This window comes from Mustela erminea, chromosome 9 (assembly GCF_009829155.1).
Source record: "Mustela erminea isolate mMusErm1 chromosome 9, mMusErm1.Pri, whole genome shotgun sequence".
In the NCBI taxonomy this organism is placed as follows: Eukaryota; Metazoa; Chordata; class Mammalia; order Carnivora; family Mustelidae; genus Mustela; species Mustela erminea.
In genome coordinates, this window is record NC_045622.1 from 96,019,376 (window position 1) to 96,047,089 (window position 27,714).

Genomic DNA, 27,714 nt, shown 5'->3' on the forward strand with positions numbered 1-27,714 from the left:
GAAACAACAGATACTCAACACAATCACAACCACCTGCTGAGTCTCAGCTCACACTCAGGAAACCTCATTTGAGAGAGATTAGATAAGGAAAAAGTTATTAAAAATTGTTCCTGGAGAGCCACTCAACAGCTGCTATTGTCCAAAAGACCAAAACTTAAGATGATTGAAAACGCAAAACCACTGATTCCAAGAGAAACGTGATTCAGGTAAAGCTTCCTTGGAGTGAGAGTCCTGCCACACAGCTGCTATGCAACCTTGGAGAAGGAAGTCATTTCATGAGTTTGTGTCTGATTTTCTCATTTCAGAGAAATGGAACAGTTAGAGACTTCAGTCTTCTGGACAGCCCCTTGCCAATACGAATCCCTAATGCCACAAGAGAGGCCAGACAGAAACACAGCCCAGCAGCGGCTGGATGGCTGGAACTCTTCATTTCTCACTATGCTCTAGGCCTTACCCGTACCATATGCAAGCACTCAGGGGCAGCCCCAGTCTGTACTTGGCAGCTACCAAGAACTAAGCCCAGGATCCTGGGGTGCCTGGGTGGCTCAGTTGTTAAGGGTCTGCCTTCGGCTCAGGTCATGACCCCAGGGTCCTGGGATCGAGCCCCACATCGGGCTCACTGCTCGGCGGGAAGCCTGCTTCTCTCTCCCACTCTCCCTGCTTGTGTTCCCTCTCTCACTGTCAAATAAATTAAAATCTTAAAAAAAAAAAAAAAAAGAATTAAGCCCAGGATCTGCCAGGCAGCAGGCTCTTGGCTCAACGGAGCAGGATCGGGGTGGGGGAGAGGGTGGTGGAAGAATGTGTTGGTGGGGATGGGGAGATCCTGCTCCACAGGACAGAACTAATGAGATGTTGGCCAGCACTGGCTCTGTGCCTGCATGCTTTGTTTTGGTTTTCATTCGAATCTCCAAAACCCACTGTGTAATTCCCTGCCAGGAGGATGTGGCTTACCCTTGATATGAGCCTGGGAACAGAGCGCCCAAACCATTGGCACAAGCAGAACAGCATAACACATCCAAAGGGACCAAGCTCCTCTGGGCTTTGTCTCACTTAGATCTACTTCAAATGCACATGCAAAGAAACTTTTTGGTCCTTCTCTTATTTGGAGATTACCTGGATATCCACTGTCAAACACATTATGGTTAAAAAAAAAAAAAAGGAAGGAGCAGGGAGGGACGGGAGAGGGAGGGAGGAAAGAAGGAAAGAAAAGAAAGGAGAAACCAAGCTCAGCTGCTCTTACCAGATTCCAGGTGATCTATTCCAGGAAGCCCAAAGGCTTGCCCTGGAAGATCAAGGGCAAGTTTCCCCAGGAAATTACTTGAAGGAAAACAAAACAAAGAATTGCTTTTCAGAGGCCTTGAGGCTTAGGTGCTCAGGGACTCAGAGAGATTTCTAACACTCCATATTCATCCTCCTTTCCCTGTGTTGCTAATGAAGCCACAGAGATGACAAAATAGATCAAAAAAGACATCAGAACACATTGATTAGGCTATTGTGCCAACTCTTGGGGGCTGACACCTACAGAACCATTACACACAAAACCCGAGAAGGGACCACAAGGATGTCTCTGTTTGCTAACTAATAAAATAATGACATCCAAATATTCACTGCTATCACCATTAGGGCTCTGTACTGCTCAACTTCCAACCCACCATCTGCTCTACCCTGTGTGGCTAGATTTATCTAGTTAGCACTGAGACCGTCTGCTCCTTACTCAGGGTCCCAAGCCTGTGCCAAAAAGATGACAGTCTCTTCCTCCTTTCCTGGATTGACACATGATTCCAGTTGGGGATATATAAAAAAAGGGGTGGGGGAAGGAACAGGGAAGCATCAGGAATGAGTCCATCTTGATTTTCTAACCTTGAGGCTGGCACAACCTTCAGAAAGATAAAAAGAAACTGACAATTGAGACTATAACCACCAAACTTTAAGACAGTTTTGCATAATTACCATTTATTCCACATTTAATGTCTCAGAAAATGCATGGTGGGTATTTTATGAAAGTATGCTTTTCTGTCTCCCTGTTACATAGCTCTTACTCACGTGCGTTAACACGCAACTCTGTCAAACGTACAGAAGCCTATGGTAACCCTCAAAACTCACCACCAATATAAAAAAGGCATTTAACTGCTTACTGTCAGATTAATTCCTAAGTGGGGCCAGGGTGGGAAGGAGAGTACAAGTAAGGTTTTCCTTTTTCTGGAAAGCTTGGCTCTAAGCCCCTGAAACACTGGGCATATAGATAAAAAGCATTTTGTCAGCCTCTAATCCAAGCCACTGTGTTTGTGTTTACTACATTATGATGATTCCAAATCAGTGGTCACCTCCCAAAGTTCATCCCCTTCCCACCAACCCCACCCAGTTTCAAAAGCGCTCCCGGTCACTGCAGTGAGCAGACAGACAGACATGCAGATGGTAAATGCAGAGAGAATGCTGAAAATTCAGGCAGAGCTTCTCCGGCAGCAGGTTTAATTGCAGAAACCATGCAGCTAGTGATCTAGGGTTTCACTCCTGCCCTAATGAAGGGGATGTGGCAGGCACATAGTGATCTGGTAGCTTCCTTTCTGGAGCACTGGGTGGTGTGTTTACAACTTCATTTTTATGTCAAAGTTCCAATTAGCAGCTTACATTTGCTGCTCGTTGTCTGTTAATTTCCCACGTGGAAATTGAAATGTTCAGTAACAATGGTGAGTGGTCACTGCTCCAATCCACTGTGCCACTTCTCCTCATAAGGCTGAATTTTGATGAGTTAATTTACACAGGACAAGATTTCTTAGACCTGTTACCTGTTACTAGGAAAGTAATGCACTGATGACAAGGACAACTCACTCTTTTTGGACTCAACAACTGAGTCTTTTGGACTCAACGTTAAGCAGGTAGAGAAAAAGGTGAAGTGAAATAAAGCCCAAGACACTGGCAGCCCACACACTACTAGAAATCTTTGTTCTGCCCCCTGCCTGGCCTTACCACACTGCTTCTCAAGTGTTAGCATGTATCAGAATCACCTGGAGGGCTTACTAAACTACAAAATGTTGGGTGGGAGGTTGGGTGAGCCTGGTGGTGGGTATTGTGGAGGGCACCAATTGCATGGAGCACTGGGTGTGGTGCATAAACAATGGATTCTGGAACAATGAAAAGAAATTTAAAAAAGAAATAAAAAACAAACAAAACAGAATGTTGGGGTGAGGTCTGAGAACTTGCATTTCTAACGAGTTCCCAGGTGTCTCTCGTGCTGCTGGTCTGGGACCACCACACTTGACAAGTGCTGCCTTATCAAACAGTCCTCAATCCCTGAGCTATAGATGTAGCAACCTGCCCTGCACTTAAACGCAAAAATACATGTGGCGAAGGGTGATGGGGCAGCTCAGAATGGAAAAAAAGGTTAGGAAAGAAAGGATTTTTCAAATCAAAGCTGCTTAAGAGCTTCAGGGGGCAGCTCCAGGGGGAGAAAAAGTGATGTAGAAGACAGCAGGAAGCCATGTTCCAGACTCTGCAATGTAATCTCCTCCTAATTATAAATGATTTCCAAGTGAAAAATGCCCTAGCAGGGAATGGGAGGGGTCAGAAATAGTGATGCCTGGAGGAGCAGATGGCTCTGCCTTCGTATCAGCTCCATGAATTATAAACAAACACCTTGCACGAAGGCTGATCTGTAGCCTGTTGTCGGCCGGCCAGATGAGGCCGAGCAAATGATCAGCAGCTACAGCACTTTTGCAAATGCATTAGATACTGATTTGGAAAACACGAAGGGATTTGAATCAGCAGGAAAACTTCCTTTCGGCTACCTCTGAGGCCCTCAAGGTGCAGAATAAGACCTCCTACACAGCACTCCAGATGACAAAAGCAGCCCTTCCCAAAGGACGGATGTCTACATCCGTGGTATGGTATCTGTCTTCCACCACTCAGCTGCCGATTTCTGAAGGCTGGTACTGGCAGGGCACCCAATTGACCAAAGCTCTTTACCAAGAAGAGTTCACTCTTAAAAACCAGAGTGAACTCAATGAACTACTTTTTCATGAAGTGGTCTTGAGATTACCTACTCTATGAGGTCTTTTCATAAACTTCTAAACTATACAGAGAGTAATTCATTAATGCTGCATCCCAACTAAGAGAAACATGTGGCAAAAATCTTTAACCTAACTCCAGAGAAAAGTTAAATACCATTCAGGTAAGTCAGATGACCAGCAACATAATGGCTGTTGGACACATGAATAAAACTCAAGACCAGTGGCTCTCAGGCACGAAGTGTGCCAAAGCCAAAGGCTACCCTTCACTGAGAGATGCATGGTGTTCAGAAACGAATCCTACAGCAGAAGAGATCCCCTACTTACTTTTCTCACAGCTGCATCTGTCAAGAGTTATGCTGCCAACTATAACTAGACTTTATTCAGACCAACCAGCCAACAAGTTAAGAGCTAATGACAGGAAACACAGATAAAAGTGACTGGCATTCTAGAGGGTAATACCATGGAAAGGAACATTGACTATCATTGGACATATGTACCCTAAACTGGGCATATATGGAATTTGAACCATGCATGATCCAAACTAGTCCATCTGGTTGCACATGATGCTCTCTGATCAACTCCGGTTTTACAAGAGTCAGGATCAAAAGATGTAAGAAGAAACACAGAAGGAGGATTATAGGAAGCTGTAGCTGGAACAAGTTAAGGCCTATACAAAACATGTTAAGGACAACCAGAAAGACCATCAAAGCTATGCTAGCAGCATATTCAATGCTTGTATTCTGAATATTTTGCTTTTCTATCAAGGCAAATGATCTGCGACTGGGTAGAAATGACAGAGAAGGACGGGAAGCCCATTACAAATAAGGCAACAGGGTGAGAACGACACCTTGTTCACATGAACATCACTCTCCAGAGAGGAAGACTACATACCTCAGAGTAGTAAAGACAAGGGCTGGGGGGAATTTATAGTGCTATGGCCATACTCTCAAAGGATCATGCAATTTTCTAGAAGGACACATGATGAAAATAGCTAGCACTCACCAATCATTTACTTTATGTCAGACCCTGTTCAGAATGCCCAGTATTATTTACTAAATTCTCATAACAATCCTCTGAGGTTTGCACTATTACAATTCTCATTTTATAGAAAAGGAAAACAAAGTGTAAAGAGATTAAGTAACTAACCAAGGTCATACTGCTAGAAGGCGGTTGACCAGGGATGTGAACCCAGATAGTATAAGCTTAAGAGCTCATGTGTTGGGGCACCTGGTTGGCTCAGTGGGTTAAAGCCTCTGCCTTCGCCTCAGGTCATGATCCCAGAGTCCTGAGATCAAGCCCCACATCAGGCCCTCTGCTCAGAGGGGAGCCTGCTTCCTCCTCTCTCTCTCTCTGACTGCCTCTCCGCCTACTTGTGATCTCTGTCTGTCAAATAAGTAAATAAAATCTGAAAAAAAAAAATACATGTTTAACCATCATAGGACAGTTGACAGAGAGAGTTATCAAAGAAGTATTTCCCCCTACGCATGTAAAAGTAAGCATGCATGCATCAGGCCCAGACCTTTAAAGTATAAAAAGTATAAGTAATTCCAATTCTATTTAAACTGTTCCAAAGAAAAAAAGAAAACCTTCCAAATTATATTTATAACACAAGCATAGTAACATTGATACCCAAATCCATAGAGTTCATAAAAAAGAAAAGTCTGGATAGAGCCAACTCACTGACAAGTATCAGTAAAAAAAGTCTATTTACTAAGCTACAGGGAAGGCAATTTACATTAAAGACTACTCCAAGAACCAGGTGGGGTTATTCAAGAAATATAAAGATGGGTTCAATATTACAGCATCTATTAACATAATGATTATACTATTAGGTCAAAGGAGAGGGGGAAAAATACGATCATAGATACTGAAAAGTTATGACTAAATTCAATATCCATTCTTGATAAAAACTCTTAATAAAATAGGAAGAGATGACTTCCTTAAAATGATAAACTAGTTCTAGTTCAACCTAAAAGCCGGCAATATGCTTACTGGGGAAAAGCCAGGGGCATCTGGCTAGCTTAGTCAGAGAAGCATGTGACTCCTGATCTCAGCGTTATGAGTTCAAGCTCCACACTGGGTACAGAGATTACTTAAATAAATAAAATTAAAAAAAAAAAAAAAAGTACTGGGAAAAAGAAGTTTCCTACTAAAATCCAGAGCAATATGAGGATGACTGCTATTATTTAACGTTGTTTTGGTGGTAGCCAAAGCAAACATACAAGAAAAACAAATACACAAATGTAAAACTTTGAATGGAAAAGGTAAAATTACCATTATTTATGGATGACAAACCTAGAACATGCAGGAGATTTACCTGAGTAACAACTACAATTAGTAAACAATTCAGTAAGATAGCAGTAGGATTTTAAAAGCAAGCTTGTAACAGTAAACTTAAGAACTGTATAGGATCCAGGAGCACTGGGTGGCTCAGTAGGTTAAGCATCCACATCTTGATTTCGGGGTGGTGGGATCAAGCAATGAGTCAGGCTCCACGTTCAGCAAGGAATCTGCTTGGGATTCTCTCCCTCCCCTTCTGCCCTTCCTCCTGCTTGCGTGCATGCACACAACTCTCTCTCAAATAAATTAATAAATCTTTGAAAAAAGAACTATAAAGGATCTATATGAAGAAAACTTTTTATTTAAAGATTTTATTTATTTAGTTGACAGACAGAGAGATCACAAGTAGGCAGAGAAGCAGGCAGACAGAGAGAGGGGGAAGCAGGCTCCCCACTGAGCAGAGAGCCCAATGCAGGGCTCGATCTTAGGACCCTGGGATCATGACCTGAGCCGAAGGCAGAGGCTTTAACCCACTGAACCACCCAGGTGCCGCTCCCCCTTTAAAAGATTTTATTTATTTATTTATCAGAGAGGTGAGTGGGAGCTCAAGCAGGGGGAGTGGCAGGCAGAGGGAGAAGCCGGCTCCCTGCTGAGCAAGAAGCCCCTCGTGGGGTTGGATCCCAGGACCCAGAGATCACGACCTAAGCCACAGGCAGACACTTAACCAACTAAATGAGCCACCCAGGCATCCCTTAAGAAAACTTTAAAACATTACTAAGAACACAAGAGAAACTTGTGGAAATGGAAAACCATACCATGTTCTTAAATCTAACCATAAAAATACTGAATCTCCTTAAGTTAACTTATAAATTTAATGTGACTGCAATAATTACATTAAAGGGAATTTTGGGGGGTGGGGGTGAAGGGAAGAAGTAAAGTAGTTTTAAAGTCCATACAGGAAAATAAAACTGCTTGAGCAAACAGGACAATCTGGATTAAAAAAATAATAATAAGAGATAGTTTCCTACCAGATTCTAAAACACAATGCCTGAAAACTTAAACCCCTGTGGTACTCTCACATGAATAATTAAACAGATCACTAGGACAGAATGGATAATCTAGAAATACACCTAAATATACATAGGAAAGTAAAAACAGGATCAAAGGGACAACCCATGGGGTGCCTGGGTGGCTCAGTGGGTTGAGGCTTCTGCCTTTGGCTCGGATCGTGGTCCTGGGGTCCTGGGATCAAGTCCCGTGTTGGGCTCTCTGCTTGGCGGGGAGCCTGCTTCCCCCAGCTCTCTGCCTGCCTCTCTCTGCCTCCTTGTGATCTCTGTGTGTCAAATAAATAAATTAATTTTTTAAAAAAGAAAACATCCTAAATCACTGGGAACAAGCGAATTACTCTGTAAACTGATTGGGACAAATGAGCGGCCATACGGGATAAAGGCTGGATCATACTCTGCTTGTTTGGGACAAGGTTAAACTTCTAGTGAATTGAAGACTTAAGGGCAAGAAAAAAGCTAAAATATAGAAGTACTAACTGATCTTCCTAATGATGACACAAAATCTGGGAACCATAAATGGGAAGCTGGATTAATTCTGACTACTTAAAATAAGTTCTATGACAAAAATAACCTTCAGTAAAGTCAAAAGACAAATGACAACCAGGAAACTCCCATTGTAAGTTGATTTTCTGATTTAGAAGGAGTTCCTGTTGAACTGATAAGGAAAAGATCAGCAACACAATAAAAAATAGGTAAAGCACATGGATAGGCCAAGAAAGGGCAACATAATACACGAGCTAAGTGTGTGAAGAGGCACACGATCTGCTTTGTAATATGAGAAATACAAACTTTAAATACCTGCATACTATTTTTTAACCTATCAGATTTGCAAATATCCAAAACATACGGTAACACATTCTGGAAGCCAGAGTTTAGGGGGAACAGGCATCCTCATAAACTGCAGGCAAGAGTATAAATTGGCATAACCCCTTCCGAGGGTGACTTAGGAGCATCTACCCAAATCACAGACGTATGTGCTCCTTGTAACCACAATTCCATTTCTAGGGCTTTATCCTATAGGGATTTACCCTGTAGATAACCTGGCCCAGGTGTGAAATGGCAAGCTGCAACATGTTTTGTATAGGAAAGACGGAAAACTATTTTTAAAAAGTTCCTCAGAGGAAGAATGGTTGAAAAATGACTGATTAAAAAATGGAACCTAGAGATTCTACTTGGACAATGGAATACTAAGCAGTCATTTAAAAAGAAAGAGTAAACTCTATATACTGGTATGTAAAGATCACTAAGATATATTATAAAGTACAGAAAGCAAAGTACAGAAAGAGTATATCACATGGAAAATGAAAAAAAAAAGACATTTGCATTTGCCTATATATACACATATATAATATCCTTGAAAAGATACACACAAAACTGCCAATTGTAGTTGCCTCTGGGGAGAAATGGGCTGTAGCTGGGAGAAGAGTTGGGAAACTTCTCACTGTCTATTATTTTACAGTCTAAATTTTTTGAATAGTGAATATATTTCAGATTATAATTTTAAAAAGGTAAACAATACAAACAGAATAACTAGAAATAAATTGTGGCAAAGAAGATCCGGGCCAGAAATCTGGAGATGAACAAGCAAACTTGGTATTCAATAAAGGAAAAAGTAGACTGCAGTTGATTCCCAGCAGAGTTAAAGAAAAGATATTGAACATGTGGCTTATAAGCACTTAGAAAGAAAGAAATGATTGCTACTGTGGTTTCACTAAGATCAGGACATGAAAAATTAACCTCATTTTCATGGTCTGATAAGGATACCAAGACAGGCATATCGGGAAATGCCACAGACAGAGACTATCTGGATTAATTTAAGGCATCTGACAAATTCTTACAGTCCCTTGCAGACAAGATTAAAAAAAAGCTGTGGGCTACAGTTCTGAACACCATGCCCAGGGTACTAATTCAGGAACCAAAGTCAACATAGAGGAAGTCCACGGCAGTATCACACAAGGCCCAGTACAATGTCCTCACTGACCGGCCATTTTTGCTAGTAATCCAAAGGAAGACAGAGAAAGTGTATCTGTCAGATTAGTAGGTGATGTAAAGACTAAGAGAAAAGGACTGAATCCAAAGTTCAAAAAAACATTGAGAGGGAGGAGCTAGGAAATGCAACTGATACTATGAAGATAAAATTTAATAGAAGCAAATATAAACCTGTTTTGGTTTCTTAAACGATTCAAACTGCATAAACAGAATGGTAGAGTCTCAATTTCTTAATAATTATCCAAGAATTTGAAGTGACTGCACACTGAAAAGTGGCTTCAGGAAAAGCTGCTGAAATCTCAGGCTGAATTAACACTGTCCAAACTGCTACTGTGCTATGTATGCACTGGACAGCTCGCAGCCGGAGTTTTCTACTCTGTTCTGGCTCCCCAAAGTCATAAGGGAAAGTGAACAGAACCATCAAGGACTTGGAAACCAGTCCAAGGTTTCTTGTATTTCAGTAAAAGGAATCTCAGGAAAAAAGTCTGGCCTGAGAGGAAAGATTCAAAGAGACATGGCAATTTATCTTCAAACAGCTGGAGGACCACCAGAAGAGGTGTCATTAGATACATTCTGTCGAGATTTAGAGGTAAAACCAGGACCACCGGGAAGAAATAACAGCCTGGGAACAAGAACAGGAGCTTATCAGTGATGGATCAGGCCATCTTATCAGATAGTGTGACTATCATTTTAATCAAGCAGAGGCTGAGCTGCCACTTCTTAGGAATGTGCGAGTCCAAGTGAAATAAGTTGTCTAAAATGCTGTGATGGGTGGCACAAGTGGTTAAGTGTCCAACTCTTGGTTTCAGTTCAGGTCGTGATCTCAGGGTCCTGGGATCGGGCCCTGCATCAGGCTCCATGCTTAGCGAGAGGAGTCTGAGAATCTCTCTCCCTCTGCCCCTCTTGCTTGTGCTGTCTCTCTCTCTTTCTCTAAGATAAATAAACAAAATCTTTAAAACCTAAAGCAAGGGGCGCCTGGGTGGCTCAGTGGGTTAAAGCCTCTGCCTTCTGCTCAGGTCATGATCCCAGGGTTCTGGGATCGAGCCCCGCATTGGGCTGTCTGCTCAGCAGGGAGCCTCCTTCCTCCTCTCTGCCTGCCTCTCTGCCTGCTTGTGATCTCTTGTCTGTCAAATAAATAAATAAAATCTTTAAAAAAAGAATACCTAAAACAAAACAAAATGAAATGAAATGAAATGAAATGCTGTAGTGAGCAAAACTGGGATATGGGATTGCAGAGGTCCTTGGAAGCTGGGAAACGGACGATCAGACAGACACATTAGACACATTTGTAAATCACATACCAACCATGTCATTCACTTTGTTCCATTCAGCTCTGGATTAATAAATGAGTCTACATCACCACAGTCTTTCCTCAAGGGACACAGGGGCTTGCTCTCAGTTCCTATACTCTTCTCTTTCTCTGCTTCTCCGTTCCACTTAAACACTGAGGCTTAGTATGATGAGCTACTGTTGGTGAACTCCCCAGAAAACAGACACCTTCGTCTTTGTGTCCATCTTGGCATTGCTCCTAGCACGGGCTGCTGCTCAGGGTGGGTGCTCAAAACATGTCTGCTGAATTACTGATGGAGAGCTGCAGGAATGGAACTGGGGAATCAGCTGCCCAGCAAGATGACAGAAACTCCAGAGCTCCATGGGTTTCTGAGTCTGGGCTCACCAGTAAGAAATACCCCTTCTGCCAGTACCAGCTCTACATTGGCTTACCATTACTGATTTCAGGAAGGTCAAACTTAGTGAAGTCCCACCACTGGAGCCGGTAGGTAGTATTGGCAATGTTACTGGCCACAGCAGACTGTCCATCACCAATCACTGCCCCTGGTAGAGGAGAAGAAGAGAGCACAGTATAGTCTTTATCCACGTTTCCCCTGCAAACATAAAACAGTATGTACTGGGATCAGCAGGAGAGGGGGAAGAGGAAGAACCATCTGCCAAGTCCCCATCTCAAAGAGAAACCAGACATATCTCAAGAACAATTCTACTGGAAACATAATTTCATTCATCAGCCCCTCCCATGATTATTTAACATTTCCTCAGTGCCAAAAATGTGGCAGGTACCGTATTATGTCCTGTCTGGTAGACTCTCAATCTAGAGACAGAGGAGTTTTCATAAAAATGCACGGTGTTTTGGGGGGGGGGCGTGAAAAATGGGAGCACAACATTAACACAGGAAAGCCACACAGAGAAGCATTTCATTCCCAGATGTCTTTGTAATAGGCAGTGGTCTTTGGGAGAAAGCATCTCCTCCTTTGTACATGACCTTCTTCCTAATAAAACATCTCAAAAGGAGGCTTCCTCCAGGGAAGAGGCAGCCAATATATAGCTGATTGGATCGTTAGAGATGGTGAAGAACAAACGAATTCATATTTGTTAATTTCTTCTGGACCCCTGGTATGTAACACAGCAGAAATTCATGAGTCTGGCTTTTCAGTATCTGAATATTTTTATTAAGGCAGTATTTTACAAACCCCTCCCCTCCCCGCCCCATGAGAACTTCCTTGAATCTGGATTCACTTGAAACATCTCACAGTTTAACTTTCCCTGAGATATACACTTCTGTATGACATTTTTTTCCTTGGTAACCAATTAAATAAAAAATGGATTTTTTTTAACAGGGTGACACTTTAATTTGCAGTTGTATTTCATTTACATGAACATGTCATTTCCTCCTCCTCCTTCCGAGGTGCATTTCATACACAACCACCCTTTTGATCAGACAGAGCCAAACCCTCTTAGGAGAATAGAACACTGTTGCATGCTAGACAACCTAAATGGTATTCTCTGCTGCAAATCACCTCCTACTTTAAGAAACTGAACTTGTTAGAACTTAGTGGCCTTGGAACAATGGACAATTTTATACCTAGATTCTTCAGTATCACTACCTTCCTCCTTGGCATATCACCGCAAAAGGGTCCCGTCATCTGTCCCCCATCCCCCTTTTAGTGAGCTTCCTTTATTGCTCTGCCATTCCAGATCTTTCCCTATTCTCTCCTCAAATGGTCAAGAGGTTGTTCAGGAAGAAAATGTTCTCCATATAAGCCAGAAAAGTACTCTTCTCTCTTTTCTCTAGTTGCGGCAAGCTACTACATGAGAAGACTCTCTTCACCATCAGTTTATTATTGTAGTGTCCTCGTCCCAGTTTCCGTTTGTAAAGAAAGGAAAAAACAGTTTATTTCCAAGATGGTAATAATACTGCTACATATATACTCTCAATATGGGTAATATTGCCCCCATGAGGGCAAAAACTGTTCATGGGGAAATCTTAGTGCAATCACTAGCTCGCCTCAAATATACTGTAGTACATGACAGATACACAGCCTATCTGTAATATTAAAATTTCATGGGGGGGTGATTAGGTAAACACTGTCTATTAAATCTCCTTAGGAGGGTAATACTTAAGTGAAGGCTGAAGAATACTGTTTTAGATAAACCAATACGCCCACCACAATTTATTCTTTAAAATCTTACAGATTCAAAGACATAGACCCAAATGGTCATGATCTCCCTGAAGGTCTGAGAATGACAGCATTTGGGAAGGCCCGAGTATGACAGCCCAGTGACCTCAAACTCCTACTGAGGACCTGTGCATATCACTCAAATGCGGTAAATAAATATATGTCCTTAATAAGTTTAATTTTTATAGAATATTCTATAATAATTGAATCCTGACTTGGGAACTTTGCTGAATTTCTTCTGGGTCATGAGGAGGGTAAGCTACATTTAGGACTTTCTTTTTTTTTTCTTTTTTCTTTTTTTTTAAAGATTTTATTTTATTTATTTGACAGAGATCACAAGTAGGCAGAGAGACAGGCAGAGAGAGAGAGGAGGAAGCAGGCTCCCTGCTGAGCAGAGAGCCCGACGCGGGGCTCAATCCCAAGACCCTGAGATCATGACCTGAGCCAAAGGCAGCAGCTTAACCCACTGAGCCACCCAGGCGCCCCCATTTAGGACTTTCTTAACAGGGGACTTTTTAAATATTTTTTGGCGGGGGGTACTTTTGATTTTTTAGGCCCTCTTGATAATGAAAATCATTTTTTAGTTCTAAGGTCGACCACTTCCCTGGAAAGAATTACTCAGTTTCACTCTGGTCCTGGCTCAATGTCATTGAGCTTATGAATTGTCCCCCTGGCTTGCTTATCTAGAGAGTTGACATCTCCCTCTGACCACCAGTCCTTCTCACACCACTATAGTTCCTTATCACGTCCTCCAACTTTTAACAGAAAAGCATAAAACACAAAGTAATAGAAGATAAGTTGATTTCTCAGTAGATGATGAATGAAACGTTAGCTGCTAAAAGAGTAGGAAATAAACTGAAGAAACAAACTCCGTATTCTAAGATTTTAAAATCTGGAGGGGAGGGTGGGACCTACCATCAGGAAACCAGTTAAGGAAAATAACAGCTGCTTTAAGAGTGCTGTGGATCTGCAACGGGGAACATGATTACAACTCCAAGCCCAGCTCCAGAAGCTCCTGTACCATCCATGCCTCCAGAAATGTCTTCTGGAGAACAGCTGTGCAATGTCATAAACATGGATGGGTAGCACTGTGTGAAAGGGACTGGGGAGGTGTTCTCCGCCAATGGTGCCAGAGCGCTGAGGAGAAATGGTGCCTGGCACCAGGGAGTCAATTTTCAGTGTCGTGTAAACACAGATTAGGAAGCAAAAAATGCCAGCAACAGATTAGTGTACTGTCACCAGGTTCTCTTCTGCAAGGGCTGTAAGCCAGGTGAGCCTGTCTCTCAGAAACATCAGGAAGAAAAAGTACCACCCTATTAAAAAGCCCCAACCATTTAGTAGGCCTCTGGCCACTAAGCTGAAGGTATAGGAAATGTGCCAGAATGAGTTAATGGACTAAGCTACTTAGTATTTACATAGGAGGCACTTAGCCTCAAAGCCAAATCCTAAGGGACCGCTGAGAGATTTCTGAGACCTCAAGGTTTTCTCAGTAATAAGGGGATGGAACAAGCTAGACTCAGGGTTTCTCAACCTCCACTACCGATATTTGGGGCCAGATAATTCTTTGTTTAGAGTGTGGGGCTGGTCTTGGGCTTTTGGAGGACGTTTAGCAAAATTCCTGGCCTCTGGCCTCTGGCCACACTAGATGCCAACAGCACCCCACCCCCCCACCCAACTGTGACTACCAAAATTATCTCCGAACACTGCCAAATGTTCCTGGGGACCAAAATCATCCCTAGTTAGAAAACTCCAAGCTAAATAAATATAGCCTACATTGTAACTCTAAGATAGGCACTCTTAGGAAGTACCACTACTAGAATGCTAACAGCCACTGCTAATAGCATGCAAACTCTTAGTGATGCTGATTTTGGAAAGAAACTAATCAAAGGCATACCATTATACAAATATTCCCTTAGCAAATTTAGTTTCCCATTTCTGTCATGGATTAGAGGCTAGCTTGAACTGGGGTATTATGGCTTGTAGTTTGTTTTTGGTATGGTGTCTGAGAATAGTCTTCAGGATCAGATGGACCTGATTTTGATACTTCCTCCTAGTACCTACTATAGTATGACTTTGTTTATATCTCTGAACCTCAGTTTTCTCATCTGTAAAAAGGGTATAATAATAACAACTACAGGGGCATCTGGGTGGCTCAGACAGTTGAGCGTCCAACTCTTTATTTCAGATCAGGTCATGATCTCAGGGTGGTGAAACTGACCCAAATGTTGGGCTCTGTACTCAGTATGGAATCTGCTTGAGAGTCTCTCTCTCCCTCTGCCTCTCCCTCTGCTTGCTCTCTCTCTCTCTCTCTCAAATAAAACCTTTAAAAAAACAGTAATACCTACAATTCATAGGGTGATTGGGAGAACTTACCAAAACAGTAAACGTAAAGTGATGGCAAATAATAAGTGTCTAATAAATGACTACTGTTAAAATTAATCATTTATTTCAAAGATTTTTTTTTTTTTAATTTAACAGAGAAAGATCACAAGTAGGCAGAGAGGCAGACAGAGGGGGAAGTAGGTTCCCTGCCGAGCAGAGAGCCCAATGCGGGGCTCAATCCCAGTCCCCGAGATCATGACCTGAGCCAAAGGCAGAGGCTCAACCCACTGAGCCACCCAGGTGCCTCTAATCACTTATTTCAATCTCTATGTACTTTTCTTCTACAGGTATAGCTCTGTAATCAACAAGTCATAGAGAAAGTTCCTTTTATAAGCGACTGGTGCAAATTATGTGCCAGAGCCAAGAGACAGATGCACTTAATTTTAGAATTGAGGTCAAATGTCAAGGCCCTGGACTCTTTAGTAACTTTCTCCTTGAAAAACTGCCAAAGGCAAGACCCATCACATTCTGGGCCACAAAAACCACTATAACACATTTAAAAGAATAGAAATCATACAAAGTATACTGTCAGACAACAGGGAATTAGCCTAGAAATTAGTAGCAAGAAAAAATAACTGGAAAATCCCCAAATACTTGGAGAACACACTTTAAGTAACACATGGCTCAAAGAAGACATCTCAAGAAAAAATTTAAAATATTTTGAACTAAATGAGGATGGAAAATACAACTTAATAAAATTTGTTGGATGCAATAAAAGCAGTGTTTAGAAGGAAATATACTGCACTGAATATATCTATTAGAAAAGAAGAAAGATCTAAAATCAATAATTTAAGCTTCCACTTTAGGAAATAAGAAAAAGAAAAGCAAATCAAATTCAATGTAAGAAGTAAAAATAAAAAATTAGAGAAGAAATCAATGAAACTGAAAACAGGAAATCAATAGAAAAAAATTAATAAAACCAAAGCCAGTTCTTTAGAAGGATCAATATAATTGATAAACCTCTAGCTAAGCTAACTGAAGAAAAAAGAGAAAAGACACAAGTTATCAATCTAAGAAACAAAAGAGGGGCCATCACTACTGATGTGTGGACACTAAAAGGATAATAAAAGACTACTACAAACAATCTGATAACCTAGAAGAAATGGACCAATTCCTTGAAAGACATAGTCTCCCAAACTTACACAAGAAGTAACAGATAACCTGAATAAGCCTATATCTATTAAGTTGAATTGACCATTAACAACCTCCCAGAACAGGGATGCCTAGGTGGCTCAGTTGGTGAAGTATCTGACTCTTGATTTCGGCCCACGTCATGATCTCAGGGTCCTGACATGGGAGTCCTGCATCAGGCTCTGTACTCAGTAGGCAGTCTGCTTGAGATTCTCTCTTTTCCTCTCCCTCTCTCCCTCTGACTCCTCCCCACAAAAATAAATAAATACTTAAAAAACAAAAACAAAAGCAAACTTCCCCAAATATAAAGCACTAGGCCCAAGTGGGTTTGCTAGTAAATTCTATCAAACATCTAAGGAAGAAATTACATCAAATGTCTACAATTTCTTACAGAAAACAAAAGTGGGACTACTTTCTAACTTAAGGCCAGTATTGTCCCAATAGCAAGACCAAGACCAAGGCAGTGAGGAAAGGAAAATTATAGACTAATTGTCTCAGAAGCAAAAATCCTCAACAAAATATTACCAAGTCTAACCCAGTAATATCTTTTAAAAATGATATCCTACGACCAAGTGAGATTTAGCCCAGGTATGCAGGGCTGACTCAACATTTGAAAATCAATAAATATAATCCAGTACCTCAGTGAGACAAAGAAGAAAAATCATGTAATCATACCAATAGATGCAAAAAAAGCATGTGACAAAATCCAGTATCTACTGATGATAAACACTATCAGGAAACTAGGAAGAGAGGAGAACTATCTCAACTGGACAGAAAATATCTATAAAAACCCTACAGTTAACGTCATACTTAGTGATTAGAAACTATATGTTTTTCCCCTAAGACTGATAACAAGCAAAGATGTTTCCTTTCACTACTCCTTATTTACTGTAAATCCTACCTAATGCAGTAAGAAAAGAAAAGTAAGAGAAAGAAACAAAACTTGGAGAGAAGAAATAAAACCGTCTTTGTTCGCAGATGACATGATTGTCTATGCAGAAAATCCCAAAGAACAGTAAAAGTTACTCCTGGAAGTATTAAGCAATTATATCAAGACTGCAGGATACAAGAAGTTAATAGCTTTCCTATATACCAGCAATGAACAAATGAATAACCGGAACTGGAATTAAAAGTTAAAAATAAAATGCCATTTACATTATACCAGAGAGAGAGAGAGACAGAGAGAGAGAGAAAGAAAAATATTTAGGTATAAATCTAATAAAATACATATATGAGCTATACAATGAAAACTATAAAACTCCAATGAAAGCAATCACAAAAGATCTCCAATATTTACTGTTAAGATGTCAATTCTTCCCAACTGGATCTTTAGATTAAATGCAATCCAAATCAAAATCCCTGAACATTACTTTATGAATACTGACAAATTCTAAAATTTATCTAGAAACGGAAAAGATCCAGAACAGCCAACACAGTATGCAAGGAAAGAACAAAGTTGGAGGACTGACACTACCCGACTTCAAGACTTACTACAAAGCTTCGGTAATGAAGATGGTGTGGCACTGGTAAAAGAACAGACAAACAGATCAATGGAGTGAACAAAAAGCCCAGAAACAAACCCAAACAAACACAGTCAACTGATCTTTGACAAAGGCGCAACAGCAATTCTATAGAGAAATACAGTCTTTTCAACAAATGGTGCTGAAACAAATGCACGTCCACATGCAAAAATATGAATCTAGATACAAACCTTGTACTTTTCACAACAATGAGCTCAAATTGGATCACAGACCTGGATGTAAAACACAAAACTGTAACATTCTTAGGAGATAATATAAGAGAAAATCTAGGTGATCTTGGGTTTGGTAAAGACTTTTCTTGGTCACCTGGGTGGCTCAGTCGTTTAAGCGGCTGCCTTTGGCTCAGGTCATTGATCCCCGAGTTCTGGGATCAAGCACCTTGTCGGGCTCCCTGCTCAGCGGACAGCCTGCTTCTCCCTCTATGACTCTGTCAAATAAATCAATAAAATCTTAAAAAAAAAAAAACAAAAAACCAGAAACAGAAAAAAAGACTTTTCTAGCAAAAGCACAATCTATGAAAGAAAAAATGGACAAAGTTAACTTCATTAAAATTAAAAGCTTTCACTTGGTGAAAGACACTATGAAAAGAGAATGAAAAGCTGAGCCACAGACCAGTAGAAAAACCTTTACAAAACATTTATCTAGGGGCACCTGGGTGGCTCAGTCATTAAGCATCTGCTTTCAGCTCAGATCATGAGGGTCCTGGATCCAGCCCCACATCAGGCTCCCTGCTCCGCGGGAAGCCTGCTTCTCGCTCTCCCATTCCCCCTGCTGTGTTCCCTCTCTTGCTGTGTGTGTGTCTCTCTCTGTCAAATAAATAAATAAAATCTTTAAAAAATATATATCTAATAAAGGACTGGTATCTAAAATATACAAAGAACACTTAAAACTCAACAATAACAAAATGTGATTTGAACACTGGCAAAAAATAAGAACAGACTCCTTACCAAAGAAGATACACAGATAGTAAATAAGCATATGAAAAAATGTTCAACATCATTTCTCATTAGGGAACTGCAAAATAAAGTAACAATGAGAAACTACTACACACTTACTGAACAGCTAAAATGCAAGATATTGATCACACTGAACGGTGAACAGGATGCAAAACAACAGGAACGTTCATTTCTCGCCGGTGGGAATACAAAGGTACAGGGACTTCGGAAGACAGTTTGGCAATTTCTTTGTAAAACTAAACATACCCTTAGTGGTATGATCCAGCAATCATGTTCTTGGTATTTACTCAAGTCAGCTGAAAGCATATGTCACATAAAAAACCTACACACAGATGTTTATAGCAGCTTTATTCATAACTGCCAAAACTTAGAAGCCACCAAGATGTCCTCTGATAGGAGAATAGATAAATAAACTGTGGTACAACCATACAGTGGAGTATTATTCAGCTCTAAAAAGAAACAAGCTATCAAGCCACAAAAAGACATGGAGGAAATTTAAGTAAAAAAAGCAAAAATCTGGGCGCCTGGGTGGCTCAATGGGTTAAGCCGCTGCCTTCAGCTCGGGTCATGATCTCGGGGTCCTGGGATCGAGTCCCACATTGGGCTCTCTGCTCGGCAGGGGGCCTGCTTCCCTTCCTCTCTCTCTGCCTGCCTCTCTGCCTACTTGTGATCTCTCTCTGTCAAATAAATAAAATCTTTAAAAAAAAAAAATCTATATATGGTGTGAATCTAACTATATCACTCTGGAAAGTCAAAAACTATGTACAAAGGAAAAAGATCAGTGGTTGCCAGCGGTTTGGTGGGGAGAGAGGGAGGTACAGTTGTAGCACCAAAAGAGATATTTGCAGATGGTGAAACTATTACTCTGTAGGATACTATGATGGTGGATACATGTCATCATACATTTGCCAAAACCCACAGAACTTAACAATATTAAGTGTGAAACTTAATGTTGGAGTGATAACGGTGTGTCAGTGTTGGTTCGTGGACTGTACATAACAAATGTACCACCTTAGGGGCGTCTGGGTGGCTCAGTCGTTAAGCAGCTGCCTTCCGCTCAGGTCATGATCCCAGGGTCCTGGGATCAAGCCCCCATTGGGTTCCTTGCTCAGTGGGAAGCCTGCTTCTCCCTTTCCCACTCCCCCTACTTGTGTTCCTTCTCTCACTGTGTCTCTCTCTGTCAAATAAATAAATAAAATCTTTAAAACAAAAACAAAAACAAATGTACCATTTTGGAGAAGGATGATGATGGGGAGTGCTTACGGGTATGTGTGTAGGAGGAGATATACGGGAACTCCTGTACTTTCCGCTCAGTTTTTTGTAGACCTAAGATAGCTCTTTTAAAATATTTTTTAAAAAAAGGCTATTAATTAAAAAACAAAAACAGAGAGAAAGACATAAAGAGCCCCTAGACTTTCACTCATGTTCTAGGAGACAGTGGAAAGAGTAGGTGTCTATGAGGATACTGGCAGTCACAGCAGTTCACTCTCTATCATATGACCACAGAGCTTTTCCCCTGGAGCCTCAGAGCAAAAGAGAAAATAAGGATGAGTCTCACAAGAGATAAAACATGGGGAAAAAGAAACTTATATCCAGTGATCCTGGCCAACCATCAGAGAACAGCAAAACCAAGCTGCCAAGTCTCATTCTCTCAGTCAGGTCTTCAGCTTGTAGGCTGGAAGTCTGGAGAATGTGTCTAGGGATAAAATCTTAATAATCATGACAGTCACATGGTAGGTGAGCTCTGCCAAACCCGATAGCCTACATGCCTCTCTCTGCCTCTGCTTCTCTGACTCCCCTGATCTGTTGCTTGGAAAGGAGAATTAGAAACCTTTTTTCAAAAACAGCTTTTAGCCTCTCTCCAAGATCTGTTCTAGGAGCAGGAAAGTGAAGAGTATGATTCAACAGTACAGTGAAAATATGGAACAATGGGAATCATTAGCAAATGTATCAGAGAAGCTAATTTGGGAGGGTAAAAAAGGGCAAGTTACAAAGAAAGAAACGATTAAATTATATTTCAGTCCTATAAAATTGTTCCATTTGAGGCTGCCTAATTCAGAATGGCCATTTCTTTTTTTTTTTTTTTTTTAAAGATTTTATTTATTTATTTGACAGACAGAGATCACAAATAGGCAGAGAGGCAGGCAGAGAGAGAGAGGAGGAAGCAGGCTCTCCGCGGAGTAGACAGCCCGATGCGGGGCTCGATCCCAGGACCCTGGGATCATGACCTGATCCGAAGGCAGAGGCTTTAACCCACTGAGCCACCCAGGCGCCCCCAGAATGGCAATTTCTGACTGTGCTGCTACTGGGAAGACAGAATAAGAATGGGGCTAGGGACCAAAGACTCACCAGCCTGGAAACACAATTACTATCCTTCTGCTTAGTTGTGATATGAAGTCAAGAACCAGCTTGCTAATTGGTCAACAGAACAGCAACCACAAACTCCAGGACAGGTCCAACCGAACAATTTATCAACTTTTCAAAATTCTTTTTAGAAAGCCAGTCACAAAAGACCATATATTTTATGATTCCATTTACATGAAATGTCTAGAATAGGCAAAGCTATAGAGACAAAAAGTAGATTAGTGGTTGCCTAGGGCTGGAGGAGGCAGGGAAAGGGAAGGAGAAGGGAGAAGTGACTGCTAATGCGTATGGGAATGTGATAAAAATGTTCCGCAATCTTCAGATAGTGGCAATGGCTGCAGAACTCTGTGAATATATTAAAAACCACTGAACTTTAAATAGGTGAACGAATGGTATGTGAGTTATATCTCAATAAGGCTTTTTTTTTTTTTAAGATTTTAAAAACTTTTTACTTGTCAGAGAGAAAGAAAGTGCAGCAGGCAGAGGGAAAAGCAGGCTCCCCACTGAGCAAGGAGCCCAATGGGGAACTAAATCCCAGGACCCGGGGATCAGGACCAGAGCTGCAGAAGCCTAACCGACTGAGCCACCCAGGTGTCCCCCTCAATAAGGCTATTATTAAAAAATACTATTCTGGGGACGCCTGGGTGGCTCAGTTGGTTAAGCAGCTGCCTTCGGCTCAGGTCATGATCTCAGCATCCTGGGATCGAGTCCCACATCGGGCTCCTTGCTCCGCAGGGAGCCTGCTTCTCCCTCTGGCTCTGCCTTCCACTCTGTCTGCCTGTGCTCGCTCTAGCTCGCTCTCTCTCTGACAAATAAATAAATAAAATCTTTAAAAAAAAAATACTATTCTGTAAAAGTTTTGGTAAATCTGAGAAGCAAAATATAGCAATCTATTTCCCTTTGCATTTCTTTAATAATTTCAAGTACTAGTGAGTATCTTTTGTTTACCAGCTCCCTGTATTTTTTTAGTATGTACTACGCATACCCACATATTACATGCATTTATATGTTTGGTTATGCAGACCGTCTAAGTTCTTTGTAAATTAATAAATCGGTTTTTGTCTATGAAAAATAATTCTTAGAGCAGGACAACATGGCATTATTTGGACATAAAAAGCACTTTTCCTCTCTAAGTATATACTGAATGGCATCCTAGGAAGAACACTTTTTCTTCTTTCCAGAAAGCTTCATTCAAATGCAGTCTTTAAATCTGCTCTAAGAAGGAAATATAACTAAGCACTTTGTCATACTCACTTTGTCGCCTTTTTCACCATTTAAAAAAATCTCATCCAAGACCACAGTCAATTATTCTATAGCCTGGGGACTTGGAAAGAGGCCATGGTGGCAGATAACAAGACTTCCTTCAAGGGCAGAAGTTTCTTTTATTCCCATTTACAGTTTTGACACTAAAGAAAATGACCAAACTATATATAGTTTGTTTCAAGATAAAAGCTATTTATGAGATGTAATCCACAGACTGCACAATTTACCTACTTAAAGTATACCATGCAAGGGATTTTAATATATTCATGCCAATACGCAACCATTACCAAAACCAATTTTTACAATGACTATCACTATCGCTACTATGTGACTTCAGGACATTTTCATCCTCCTCCTCCTCCCCCAGTACCTTACCCATTAGCGGGCACTCCCCTCCCCTCTGGCCACTCTCTCCCTCTGAGGCCGAGGAAACCACTAATCTATTTTCTGTCCCTATAGTTTTGCCTTCCCTGGACATTTCACCTAAATAGAAAACATCCAACAAGTGACAGTGTCTGGCTTCTTTCATTTAGCACCCTGTTTACAAAGTTCATCCATGCCGTAGCATGTATCAGCACTTCATCCTTTTTTTTGGCCAAGGCATGTTCCACTGTGTAACAGTTTTTATTTATAGATAACACACTGCACGGAACGCAGCAATTGTAAAACTGTCTGAGGGAAACAACTATTTCCTGTCGAAGGAAAAAGGACGTGGGGTTTTTTTCCCGCTTAACAATTTTATTTATTTGAGAGAGGGAGGGAAAAAGGGAGAGGGGGAGAGAGAGAGAGAAAATCAGTGAAGGGAGAGGCAGAGGCAGAGGGAGAAACAGGCTCCCCGATGAGCAGGGTGGACATGGGGCTTGATCCCAGGACCTGGGTGGGGATCATGACCTGGGCTGAAGGGAGACACCTAACCAACTGAGCCACCCATGCGCCCCAGAAAGTAGGTTTTTAAAGAGGTTTTCAATTCTGAGAATATTACCTATAGCTAAAACTAAGTCTTCACTTTTTCCTGAGGCTAAATAAAATAAAAGATAAGAGGAGTATCAGGGGACATCATTTTCTGTAAAAACAAAAATAAAAACAAGAACAGGTATCATGTAGATGTCTATAACTCTGACATAGGAAATGTTCTGAGTAAGCTATGTGGTCTATCAGATTTATGCGTTTAGTAACTGCTCTAACTGGTCACTTAAACCGATCAAATCATATACAATATAAATTTGAAATGTATTCAACATAAACAAAAGGGTAAACATTTTACAGATACAGATATCAATGACTATACAAGCTCTTAGCCGAACTGGGCCCCTAAATCAACAATTTTATTGTCCAATAAAGTCCTGAAGGCTCTAAAAGCTCCTGCTCCTAATAACAAGGATAGCAATAGTCTACACACAAATCCTGAACTTTAGGGGCAAATCCAGAAAAGATAAGGCGATGCCTTATTGTTGAGGTCAAAGGCCTTGGACGAAGCCAACAAAACTACAAATCGTAACCTGAGAACTCAACAAGGAAATTAGCAAGGCCTGGAATACAGAACGAAGGGAAAAGAAATCGCTATGAACTATTGCTACATATGTCACAGCTTCATCAAAAATTTTCTCAAAATAACAATTCAAACCAGAATTATGTGAGCACATATAACATGCCAGGAGAGGAAGAGGTATTAATCTTATTATATTCATTCGGGCCAGAGCAATAGATATAGCCTTCCTTTCCAGAGCAAGCAGTATAAAATATTAATTTCTTAAAAAACTGTGACAAAAAGCATGTAACATAAATTCACCATCTTAACTATTTTTAACTGGTTCAGTAGTGTTCAGTAGCTTAACTAGTTCAGCAGCATTAAATATATTCACACTGTTGTGAAACAAATCTCCGAAACTTTTTCATCTTGCAAATACGAAATTCTATACCTATTCAACAACTCCCCTTTCCACCACCTCCCCTCTCCCCGGCCCCCAGTAACCAAAATTCTACTTTGTTCCTATAAATTCATCTACTTTAGAAACCTGTGTGAGTGGAAGCAGGCAGTAACAGTGTTAGCTTTTAGCATGCGCTTAAAAGTAGAGATACAGAACTAGATAGCATGCATCCAAAGTCATTCACAGACAAGGTGTGAAATCAGGATCCTACTCAAATCTACAGGAAGCAGTTAGTCTGATGGGAGACGGTAGTGACCTCTAGGCTGGGCATGGCCATTTTCCCATAAGCCACTTAGAGGGGTCAAACAGATCACAGGGCGCATGCCACAAGACCCAGTGTCATTCAGAAAAGCTGAATTTAGCTTTTGCCATAAGTATCCTTAAGCAACAAGGATACTCTGCTTTCTAATCCAGGGATCACCAAGGATTCGATCACACTGCCTTGATGGTACCAGTGTCACCTGGAGTTCAGCGGCGTATTCCACCCTAAGGCAAAGAGAGTAAGCTGCTCTTCCCCAGGTCCTCATCCCTTCCTCCCAACGTATTAAAACCCTGGATTCATCTTGACCGTTGGCAGGGCAACTAGTACCTCCTAGCTCTCTGAAGTCAAGCTAAAATGCTCCTGTGTGGGGAGATGAAGAGGCTGAGGCCCATTTTCATCACCACTCTGCAGACCTGCCCTTCTTCAATATATATGTCCTAGTGAAGCAATTACCTAACACTTACACTAATGATGTAATTGGGACAAGTAATTATGAAAGCAGAACATCCATTTTCAAAGAAATGAATATCATTACCTTTCTTCCACCCACAAACATTATTTAAGACAAAAACAAATAAGCTCACAAGAACAAATGCTACTAAAAGATCATCAGGAACAACATTCTGAAACCCACAGAGTTTTGGAGGAAAAACCCCCAAGAGCCCCCAAACAAAAACCAAAGTTAAAAACCCGGCATTCACTCCCAGCAGGCAGGATTTCCTCAAAGCCTCTACCTCTGGCGGAAGACATACAGGGGGATTGGAGCAGTAAGAATTACTCTGCCTCCTTCCACATGCCCCACAACCTGGCCTTCGCTACAGGACCCCGCCACCTCTGCTGCTAGGAGGACACTGGCTTAGGCAGGAAAGAATTCGGGGAGGCTGTCATCCTCTCACTATTGCACAATGGAGCTGCTCCAGGGGTTGCTCAGCAGCAAGAGGATGGGCAGAGAGAGAGGGGCGGGTGGGAGAAGGACTGGGGGAGAAAGAGGTAAGAGAGAGAACGAGGAACAGAGCGTATGACTGACTCAAACACTGAATGGCTCTCACCAATCACTTGTCTTAAATTGCTGGGACTCCTGCAGCTTTTACTGTTTGGTGGAAGCACAAGGGAGCAGAACTGGACCAGAGGGTCCTGGGCTTGTCAGCAGCAGGAGGGAAACGACCTTTAATGCTGCAAAGAGGATGCAGATTTCAAAAGCCTAAAATCAGCAATGAAGGGAAATGGAAATGTGCTGAACGTGGGTTTGACTGGCAGCTTTCCTCATCTGTCGATCACAGGGTAATAAACACTGGGAGATGGCAGAAATGAAGATAAATGCTTTCAGCAGCGCCATTCCCCACCCTCCCCTCCTCTTCCGCCCCCACTCAGCACATGACAAGAGTTAAAGCAAGAAAATAAATCAGCTTCTTAACCAACTCTTTTGTTAAAACTTTCCTTACAGGCCACCTACACGTGAATTATTGCTCTATGAGCCTACATTCTCATTAGGGAGCCCAGTTTGTAAAGGGTGAAAAGCTCCTGTCAAATCACACCTGTACATTTTAGGGTACACCATTACCCAGCTGAGTCAGTCCAGGCCAACATGTAAGGAGGAGGCCAGGGCCGCTCCCTGAGGGGAAGGCACCCCTTTGCCCCCCACCCCGGGTGAGGTTCTCTAATCCAAAGCCTAGCTCACTCAGTTTAGAGAAGACTCTGGAGTGCCAAGGACAGCACGTCACTTCTCCGAAACCACTGCCACATTTCTACTGAGCCAGGGACAGAAAGGCTAAGCTCGGAGGGCTAAGAAAGAAGCCTCTGGGGCTTGGCGGTCAAAGGTAAAGTCAATGAGAAAGTGAACTACAGAGTAGAACACTCAGTCCTGAGTATCAGCTTCACATTCACTCTGGAATGAAAGCAATCTTTAAAAGGTGGACAATCTTACAGGTTTCCCACGAGTAGGTCCAAGGAAAGTATAGTGTATTTTTGGACTTGTGACACTGAAATAAAGCATCCAGCCAACCTGGTTTTTGTAAGGAGACTTGGGTTTTTTAAGTAAGATGAATAGGTCAGCAATTTCTAATGCTTGTGGCAGTTGCTTGTAAGAAGATGGTTGGAATCTTATTAAAAACTACATCTTCATTCTGCTAAAAGTGGGCCTGGCAAAAATCTTAGCAACTAGATCATTTAAGACATTTGAAAAGACACTCTGCTCTATTGGCCCAGCCTGGCTATTTTCTTCTAGATCCAAAAATCCTGAAAAAAGATTTCAGACCCTTGTTTTAAAGAACAGGCAATAGCTAGTTGAGAAGTCTAGAGCAAAAATAAGCGGGGAAAAGTGTGGTGACTGGGTCTGTTTCAAACCAAAGTTCAGAAGCTTGAGTAGTCCCCAGAGTCATGCATCTGCTGTGGGATCCTAGGAGATCAACACTTGTCACATGACGATAGCAAATTTGGAATATTTCTAATTAAAATCCACTGTTCAGACATTAATACCAGGCACAAAGCGGAAAAGCATTATTATCGAGCCCCATATTGAGTAAAAGCCAAAAAGATGTACCTGGAAGCTAAACAATAATCCAGATTAGCCTTTCTAGCCTGTAAACCTCAATAAAATCTTATCTCCTCCTGAAAGCTTTTCTGAATTAGAGAGAAATCTCTGCCTACACAATACTGGCCATTTTTGTTAACACAAAACATTGGTCACTTTTTATGTTATCTGGCTATAAGTACATAAAGTTTGCTCTGAGTTCAAGTGTTTATAATCCTGTATACTTAGCCATCAATTTTCAGTTTGTACTACATGCCTTTTTTTTTTTTTTTTTTTTTTTTTTTAAGGGCTGGTATAGAAGGAGAGGGAGAGAGAAAATCTTAAGCAGGCTGCATGCCCAGCAGAGTCCGATGCAGGGCTGGATCTCATGACCCTGAGATCATGATCTGAGCCGAAACCAAGAGTCGGATGCTTTGCCAACTGAGACACCTGGGCACCCCATCCATCTTCTTTTAAAAATGACAGAAGGGGTCAACTTTTTACTCACATTTTAAATACCCTGCGGTCATGGGACTTAGGATATTGTCATTCATACAACAAACAC

At 41.4% G+C, this 27,714-nt stretch overlaps 1 protein-coding gene across 11 annotated transcripts in view; it reads right to left on the reverse strand.

The window, feature by feature from the left end:
- AMBRA1 (autophagy and beclin 1 regulator 1) overlaps positions 1-27,714 on the reverse strand; it is a 178,149-nt gene that overhangs the window by 31,501 nt on the left and 118,934 nt on the right. For all 11 annotated transcript variants that reach the window (XM_032356354.1, XM_032356353.1, XM_032356352.1 and 8 more), the window contains one exon: positions 11,066-11,176. In XM_032356354.1, the coding sequence (XP_032212245.1) occupies positions 11,066-11,176 (111 nt within the window). The remainder of the gene's footprint in view (positions 1-11,065; positions 11,177-27,714) is intronic.